Genomic DNA, 8,764 nt, shown 5'->3' with positions numbered 1-8,764 from the left:
GGGATGCAGAGAACGGAACAGATGCCCCAGAAGCCCCCCTAGCCCAGCAGGCTTGAGAGACAGGGATGGTGAGGCTGTCCCTGGGGATACTGAGAGCTGTGTACTCCCAGGAGCTGCCTGGGCATCCTTGTCTCTGTGGTGGAAAGGCTTAGTGATTCACCTGTGGATCCAGACTGCCTGGGATCTCACACATGCTTCGTTCCTCTGGGGTCCCCTCTCTGTCCTCTGAGGACCCCTCTCTGAGGACCCAGACACATGCAGGACGACAGTGGACCAAGTGTATTTCACAAACAAAACTATTTTATCCATATTTTACATACCCTGTGGCAAAGGAGCTACTGTGCCCACCCACACACACCCAGACCCAAGTCCCCACCACCTAACCCCACCCCAACCCCACCCCCCTCCTGGCCCTGGTCATTCTGTCCTTCCTCCCCGCCCCTATGTCAGCCAGGATGGTTGCTGGGACCTGGAGGAGCCCAAGGCTTCCATGGGGGCTGCCCTGTTGGGCTGGCCCACTGTTCCCTCCTGGCTGCAGTGCCACTTCCTCCTCCTCCCTGTGACAGATGGGTCACACCTGCTCGTTTGGGGCTCTGAAGGGCCAACCAGCCCCAGAGCCAGGGCGGGCCTCCCAGAGCCTCGCAGGTCAGCCCTAGGCCTGGGCAGCTTCTCAGCAGCGGCCGGGCCTCCACACAGAGCCCGCTTCCTAGACTTGGCAGCTGCCGGGGGGCCTGGGCTGAGGCCCATTCTCTGGGGAAAGGGGGCCTGGGAAGCTTGCTGGGCCCCCAGCCCCCCAGGGCAGACAAGACCCGAGGCAGGGACAGGGCTCTGTGGGCCGCCCCCAGGGCAGCAGGCTGTGGTGAAGGCCCAAGAGGAAGGCCAGGCTGGGGAGCTCCTCCTCATCCTCACTGAACCCTTGACCCGGCCCTGGGGCTCCGCTAGGCGGAGAGGCCTCCCTGAGAACCTTTTTGCCCTGGGTCCTGATGGAGGGCCCGAGCGCTTTGTGCCCTGGCGAGGAAAGGGCTGTGCAGTTCCAGACTGAGGGGACTCCTGATGTCCTGGAGAGGGCACAGGGCCTTTGTGCCTGAACAGGCCCCTGTCTGTCTGGCGGTGCCTTAGATGGCCGTGGAAAGCCATCTGGGGTGTACAGGTTTCATCTCTGGCCCCGGGCTGTGGGCCTTGCTCGTTCCTCTGGGCATCTTGGCCGGCAGCAGACTCGGAAGGGCTTGAGTCCAGCTGGGGTGCCCTGTGATTGGGGGTGGCCGGCACCCCGTCCTCCTCCTTCGAGGCCAGGGCTCGTTTCTGCACCAGCTGGCGGGAGGGAGGTGGACAGTGACCGCTCTGCACCCTCCAGGGAGAGCCGGGGGTTGTGGGCAGGGGGAGGTGAGATGGGACTCACATCCCGATACAGACCCTGTGGCACTCCTGCCTTCCTCCTGGACCTTCCCCCCAGAAGGGTCCCTGCCCCCTCCCCGGCTCCCCTCCTCCTCTTCCATTCATCCTGCCCTGCACCCACCTGGGCAGCCTCCCTGGTGCAGGGCCTCTCAGTCAGGGGAGGGAGGGGCAGAGCCTTCAGGGCCTCCTGCTCTGGGTCCCTCCTCTGCCCTGGCTGACCTGGGTCCTTGCCTCCTGGATTTCCTGGGTCACCTGGGCTCCCCCCTGCCCCAGTCTCCCTGAGTGTCGCTCCCTCCCCCGGCCACCTCTTCAGGGGAGAGTCCTTCCTCCTGCTCCAGCTCCTCAGCCAGGGCCGAGAGATCCAGCTCTGGTTCTGGGGAAAGCAATTCTGCCAGGAATCGGGGGTGAATGACCGCCTCCACCTGGGACAGAAGGAAGAGGCTGTGAGCATCCTCGGCAGGAGGGACCCGGGAGGCAGGAAGACGTGTGGGGGAAAGTGAAAAGCAGAGACCGATCCAGAGTCCCCTTCACAAAGGGGGAGCTTTCAAACTGTCATGGGAATTGTCTACACTCACATAAACACACACACACACTCAGAAGCAGTTGCACGTGCAGACACGTGCACAAAAGCTCAAACACACATGCACAGAAACAGTCACAAAGGCGTACAGAGAGGGACACACATGTGCAAACATATACATCCACATATACACATCCTATGCACATAGGTACACTCAGACACCCAGGATCACACGCAGATCTCAGGATCAAGGAACAGAGCATAAATCCCATTGTCCTGGGCCAAAGCCAGAACTAGGGTGCCAAGAGGACCTCTCCTTGGAATCCTATAGACCCAGACTGCAGGCCCAGCCCACCTTGGTGACAAAGTCCTCCTGGGAACACAGCTTGTCAATGTAGCTGAGGAGTTCCGGGTCCGGGAAGGTGCCGTCCTCGTCCTGCGCCAGGTCATTTCCCTCCTCTCCACATTCCGCATCTGACTCCCCCGTGGCTGAGGGCCCAGGACCCACCAGTGCCTCCATGATGTCCCCACACTCTCTCACAGCCTCAGGGGGGCTCTCCTTGAGGGCCTTGTTCTCCAGCGGCTGCCGGGATCTGCGTGGCCTTGGGCGTGTGGGCTGGACCCTGGGGCCGTGTTTCCTTGGAGCACAGGCTGAGGCAGAGCAGGAGGAAGGGAAGGTGAGGGGATCCAGCACCCAGAAGCTGACCCCGGAGCAGGTAGAGGGGAGGGCAGTGTTGGGGGTGGGGGGGCCATGGACATGGGTGTGGGCGGGGTCAGGGCCAGCCAGAGCCTCGTGCTTGGTGGGAGGCCAGAGAAAAGGAGGACCCTCTAAAAGTCATGTGCGAGGATGTGTGGAACCTCAAATGACCAGGGGTCTCCCCACCAGCACACATGTTAGGCAGATTGCACAGGGGCCCCTTAGACAGGGAGGAGGGTGATCAGTTTCCAAACGGGCCACATTCATACCCCAGAGGGAGAGAGGGCCGCTGAGACCCCCCTCAGGGGCTGTTCTTGTTGAAAGGTCAATGCCCCCTTGAGGGAAAAGGACCAGCCTGGGGACAGTGGCCATTCCTAGGCCCCTAGTACCTTTGCCTTGACCTCCAGTGGGAAGGTGGTTAACTGGCCGAGTGCCCAGTTTGCGGGATGTGGGTTCCTGAGGAGCCGGCTTTGGTGGAGCTGGAGGAGGCATGCCCTGCACCCCCTTCGTGCATGACAAGTTCTCCATCCGGATCTCATCCTCTGCCTCAAATTCCATGAACCTGGGGGATGTTGAGGGACAGGCCACAGTGAGAAAAAGGCCTGGGCTCTGGAGCCCACCCAGGGCAGCAGGACTGAGGGGGTGAGGAGAGGGTGTCCTTGGGGCTGTCAGGGCCCTGTGAGGTGCTGTCCCAGCAGGGAGCCGCTCTGGGGCAGGTACAAGATCTGGGCCACCTCCTGCCTCGCCAGCCCTGGAGATGGAAGGCGTGGCCCAGCAGAGACCCAGGTTACTGTGTTGAACCAGGCCTAGGGGACCCATGGTGGTTTGGGGGGACCCTGCTCATGGCCCCCCAGACCTTGCCTGAGCCAAACAATGGAGACAGCCAGCGGCCTGGTCAGGCGTGTGTCCCCACAGGGCCCTTTGCCTGAACCCAGAACCCGGGGCTGGGCGTGAGAGTCCGGGAAAACACACGTGAGACAGGGCCCAGCACAGGCTGGAGAGGGGATACTAAACTTAGAGGAGCGGTGTCACTTGCCTCTGCGTGGTGCTCCTTTGGTTTTGTTTAGAAACTAGGGGGTTCACGTGCAGAAATCACAGGGAGGGCCAGAGACCCATGGGCTTCCCCAAGGATGCCCAGTTGCCCATTCCAGCCACCGTTGATGAGGAGAGGCATACCACATGCTAGGTCAGTGGCTGCCAGGCACCCAGCATGAAGGGGTGCCAGGCTGCCGGGTGGAGACCACACCCCTGCACAGCCCCTTGTGCCTGCAGGTGGCCACCTCCTGGGCTGCCAGGGTTCCCAAGGCCATCCTGAGGCCTCCCCATGTCAGCATCAGGGTAGGGCAGAGCTCCTGGGACAGGCAGGGTGGAAGAGCCAAGCTCTCCAGGTGGCAGAGGGGATTCCGGAGGGTGATAGGATTCGGGGATTCAGGGAACAATAGGTGTGAGGAGCCAGCCTCCTCTTGCATCCTCTCTGATTATCACCACCACAGCCAGATCCTGCCCTGGGGTCTCCCCATCACCCACCACCCACCCCACCATGTAGCCCACGCCCCCGGACACTGACTCACTTTGCTGCCATTTCATAAAAGGGCATCCTCTCAAAGTTGCTCGTGTGCTGCCATTCCTGCGTGGCCCGCCGCATTCCCTCCTCCAGCGTCATGGTGGGCTTCAGGCGAGCCAGGGTGCGAAGCACTGGGCTGCAAGCCCTCAGGGTCAGTCTCCTGGTACAGCCCAGCCCCCACTGCCCAACCCCACCCAGCCCCAAGGCCTCCATGTGTCCCAACACAGTCAAACCCAGGCTCAAGAGGGTGAGAGGAGGCTGTCTGGAGAGCAAAGACAAGCCTTCCTGGTGACTGTTGCCACCGCCTCACACTCACCAGAGGATGATTGTCCACTCCCTGGCTATAGCCGGGACACTGTGGCCAGGCGGGGGGGGGGGGGGCTGCCATCTCATATAAAATGCAGCAATATCAATGAGGGAAGGCAGGTGCCAGGCTACCTGCTAACAGGTCCGAGAAGCCCAAAAGATTCTTCTGCCCGGTCCTCTGAACTCGATGGCCTAGGCCCCCTTTTCTGAGGGACCTCAGGGCTAGGAGGGAAGTTCCTGCCAGGCTCACAGCTCTAGGAGGATAGACCCTTGCCCTTAGGAGAGCTCTACCACCTCCCCTTTCTAGCCGGAATTCTTCAGGACAAGGACCAGGCATGCAGAAAGCTCTGTCCTGGGCCTGAATGTCCTAAGCCTTATCTGAAGTGATACCCACTGGCCGCCACATGCCCAGGTCCATGTTGAAAGGAGGTAGCACCAGAGAAGTAGGTCCCATTCAAACTTTGGCTCCTCACATCAGAGCAGGACCCTCTCGGGCTGCTCTTCTGCACTAAATGTTACCATGGAACTGCAGAAAGTAAGACAACTGGTCTCGCATGGTGGTGGTAGCTGAGCTAAGGCACGGAAAGGATGTCATGGACTGGACGTGTGACACATCTGGAGTGAAAACATGCCTCCTCAATAGCATGGGCACTGCTGTCAACCCTCCTCCTCCTTTCTAGGTTGAAGGATCCCTGGAAACCTAAGCGGGGAGTCCATGCCAAGTTCCTCTATATGTGAAGGCTCCAGATGAGCTAATGAGGGCCTGAGAGATCACTTACATGAGAAAGCAGGAGAGAGCTTCCGCATCAGGGCTCTGGGGCAGGTGGCTCCGGGCCAGGGACTTGAAGCGCTGCCAGCGTCGGAAGTTCTGATAGACGCTCTTATGGTCACAGGCGTCCTCCCGAGGGCCCCTGTGCTGGGAGGCATGCAGGCTGCCTGCCCCAGAGGTGCCATGTGGCCATGGCCCAGAGCTCCCTGGGGGCAGGATGAAGGCCATCTGGGCAGCTGGTGGTGCAGCTTGAGGAGGAAGGCCTGGGGCCAACCCTCCCTTGCCAGCCCGAGCTGCTGCAACAGCCGGGGCGGCCACAACACTGTCCCCTGCAGGGGTTGCTATGCAAAGGGGGGCAGGACACAAGGCACTCCCCCTGAGGGCCCTGGAAGCATTCCTATTGAGTGGGGCCCGAGGACGCCCAAAGGCCTGAGTCTGGTGGGGCGATGCTGACCTCCCTCCTGACCAGACTGGGACCGTGATGTTGCCAATCCCTGGGGCAATGGGGCCATGGTCAGCAGGAGCCCCCCGAGGTGTCCCGGGGTGAGCTGGCTGCAACAGGGTGCTGCCGGGCAGGAGTAATGGGGCCATGGGCGGTGGCAGGGGCTGCGCCCAAGCCGGCTGGGGTTGGGAGCCAGGAGTGAGTGGAGGATAGGACCGTGAGGCCCCAGGGTGCATGACCACATCCGTGCCCAGCGGTGGAGATGCTGTGGAGAGAAAGGAAAGGGGGGAATGGAGGAGGAGAATGGGCAACTTGGACGGAAGCTCTCTGGGGACTCAGAGTGTACACCTCAGCGGGAGAGGGCATTTGGACAGAGGAACCTGTGTGTTGTGCAGATGCCTTGGAGGGACTTTCATGGTCTGACTTCCGGTTGAGAATGACTTCCCTGGTGACCTTGATGCCTCACACCAAGTTCCCTGGCCCTGCCTACCAAGAAGCGCTCAGCTCAGCAGCAGTGATTGGAGAGCCTCCCGGAGGAGCTTCCTGGCACCTCGCCCTCACAGGCTGTCCCCACGTCCTGGACCTGAGAGGCCATCTACTCTGAGCATGCCCCTCAGCAAGGTCACTAGCAGGTAGGGGCCTTCTCCAAGGTCCTTCCGGGCACCGTAAGGCCTTTGATGGACCGGCACTGTCTAAAGTCTTGGGGCCTCACTTCCTCCTCAACCCTTCCTTTCTCGATGCTCAGCACACATCTGTTCGGTCTTTCTTTCCTGACCTCACAAAACAAATCTCAAAGGCTGAGAAGATCAGTCTGCACACAGAAACCTTAGACAAACACAGAACACCCCCACCAAGCATGCACCTGCCTCTCAGAACCACTCAGAGTGGACACTTCACAGCGGCTAAGTTGTGCCACCCCATCCCGACGGCCCTGAATCACTCCCACCATGCAGTTCTGTTCCTCAGAGAGAAGTCTGAGAAGTAGGTGTGTGTCCCCTGCATTCCTGTCATTGCCCATCCAGGGTTGGCCGCAGAAGATGAGCACGGGCCCAGGGTGGCTCACATTACATGGGTCATGGGAGTACAGGCTGCCTGTGGTCCTTCCCCTTCCAGCTCCCAATAATGGAAAGTGAAGACAAACTGAGAATCAGGCAGGAGTCAGGTGCCATTGTGAGAAAACTGTCTGTCCAGGAGAAGGAGGGTACATACCACGATGCACCTAATTAGTCTCCACAGGTGTCCTAGGAGGTTTCAGAGTAGCAGACTAGATCATCTTCCTGCTTCTGCGCTACACCGCTTCCCCCTGCCACCCGCCGCCCCCCCCCCCGCCCCCGCATTACAAAGGAAGCCGCCTTCATAGGCATTCCACCTGAACCAACAACTCTCCTCATGTGGTCCATGCCCTTGAAGTAGTGACTTGAAATAGGAACACACTCTTCATCTCAAAGTCAGGCCTCAGCTTCTGCCGTGAGATACCTGACACGATGAGCAATGTCTGAAGAGATGTATTTCCACAAAAGGGAAACCAATACAGAACAACTCAGGAACACGAGTCCTAGCTTGGGTGAAGTCACATGGCTGCCCATCCCTTGTGGCATCCAAGGCCACAGTTCCCTGACCTGAGAAGTGAGTTCTGGGCTGGATGGAGGGAAAAGTCCTGGGCGGTGGCAGCGAGAGTCACATCCTGCCCAGCTCAGAGAGGACACTTTAATGAGCATGTGGCCACAGACAACACCCCCTGGCACTGAATCGTTTTCTGACTATACCCTCTCATTCCACGCCCCCATTAGACAGAGTATGCTCCAGCTCAAATCCCTTAGAGAGATCTGGTGAGGCGAGCTTCAGATGCCTAAGGACCTCGAGGCAGGGCTAGGCTTTCCCCGTGACCCTCCCGGTGCCAGCAACAGGACACTGGCTACACACACGTTCCAAGCGGCTTGTCTCCCTTCTAGAAACTGCCACCTGCCTGCTGCCATCCTGCCTCCCCAACCAGAGCAAGTCCTCTTTATCCGCCTCCAAGCTGTTGTCCTCCCCAGGACAGGCTCAGGTTTCTGCAGGTCCCCAGGCTCCCCGGGTGAGATGTCCCTGGGGTGTAGTGCTCTCTCCTTCCTCTCCTTCAGTCCAACTCCGTGTCCACAGTGAAGGGTCCCAACGGAAACCCAGGGATTTGAGGGAGGCACTTTCTCTCAGAAAACAGCCCCCGTCTAGAGGCTTACCTCCTCCTGAAGCCATTCCCACAGGCGTGGGCCCGGACCACCACGGGCTGGCGGCCTCAACGTGAACAGTCAAGGGCAGGACCCAGCGAGTGACCTGCTCCAGCAGACGCTCAGGATGCAAGTAAAGGAGCCCAAGTTTGAATCTCAACAGTAGAACGTGGGCCTCGAGACATTCTGCAGTGGGGGAGGGGCCGAGGGCAGGTGAGCCTGGGTGGGGGTGGGGTACCATTCCATGCTGGCCTCTGCAGGTAGGCAAGAACCAGACGTTTCTTCCGCCTTATGCAGTGGCCAGACAATTGTTGAGCGCCTCTTTGGGCAATGTATGGGTTGGTTTTCAGAGTCACAGCACCAAGGTTTGTCTGGATGTTCCCTTTCACTTCTTTATCCATCAACCTAGTTGTTGTCCCTCAACCCGCTCTGCTTCCGTCCTGGCTCTTGACTTACATCCCCAGAGGCTAGACTTTCTGAACAAAATTCGCCATTTATCGTCTGATAAACACTTGGGTATTCATGGCCGCCTGGAACACAATGTTTAAAATTTGGCTTCTCTCAGCAGACCCACCATTTGTGATTGGTGTATGTCCATGTTTCCTAAAGAAGCGGTCCTTGTGTGGCAACCAGCATCCAGCAGGACCCACCTTACTCACGTTCCTGTGTGCTGGAAAGGCCCAGTCCATCCAAAAAGCCGTTGCACAGCCCACGTGTCCAAGACCAGAGAGCACTCTGACTTGTTTCCCATATTACGACATTGCTGGTAAGTACTGTATGTTTTACCTTTTAAATGATTTAATGTCACATTTTCAACAAATCATCCCTTCTCCGGGATCACAATCCACTTGTGCAAAATAGAATATG

At 59.1% G+C, this 8,764-nt stretch overlaps 1 protein-coding gene across 1 annotated transcript; it reads right to left on the bottom strand.

The window, feature by feature from the left end:
* Positions 1-441: 441 nt before the first annotated feature.
* NUTM2F (NUT family member 2F) lies at positions 442-8,298 on the bottom strand. The gene is made up of 10 exons (XM_047779252.1): positions 8,136-8,298; positions 7,910-8,083; positions 5,262-5,958; positions 4,184-4,312; positions 3,002-3,174; positions 2,799-2,947; positions 2,271-2,711; positions 1,701-1,817; positions 910-1,311; positions 442-750 (listed from the first exon to the last, which is right to left on the bottom strand). The coding sequence occupies exons 1-10, from the start codon at positions 8,296-8,298 to the stop codon at positions 442-444; spliced, it is 2,754 nt and encodes a 917-aa protein (XP_047635208.1).
* Positions 8,299-8,764: the final 466 nt, after the last annotated feature.

The sequence above is a fragment of the Phacochoerus africanus genome, chromosome 5 (assembly GCF_016906955.1).
Source record: "Phacochoerus africanus isolate WHEZ1 chromosome 5, ROS_Pafr_v1, whole genome shotgun sequence".
In the NCBI taxonomy this organism is placed as follows: Eukaryota; Metazoa; Chordata; class Mammalia; order Artiodactyla; family Suidae; genus Phacochoerus; species Phacochoerus africanus.
This window is presented reverse-complemented; position numbering and strand designations above follow the sequence as displayed.

Excerpts from the sequence above, each read along its gene's own strand:
- NUTM2F (XM_047779252.1), bottom strand. The coding sequence starts at position 8,298 with ATGGATAAAGAAGTGAAAGGGAACATCCAGACAAACCTTGGTGCTGTG. Across the intron at positions 2,712-2,798 it reads TCTGCCTAACATGTGTGCTG|CACGAGGCTCTGGCTGGCCC; the intron begins GTGGGGAGACCC and ends CCTCCCACCAAG. Across the intron at positions 751-909 it reads AGGGCCGGGTCAAGGGTTCA|AGAATGGGCCTCAGCCCAGG; the intron begins GTGAGGATGAGG and ends CCCTTTCCCCAG.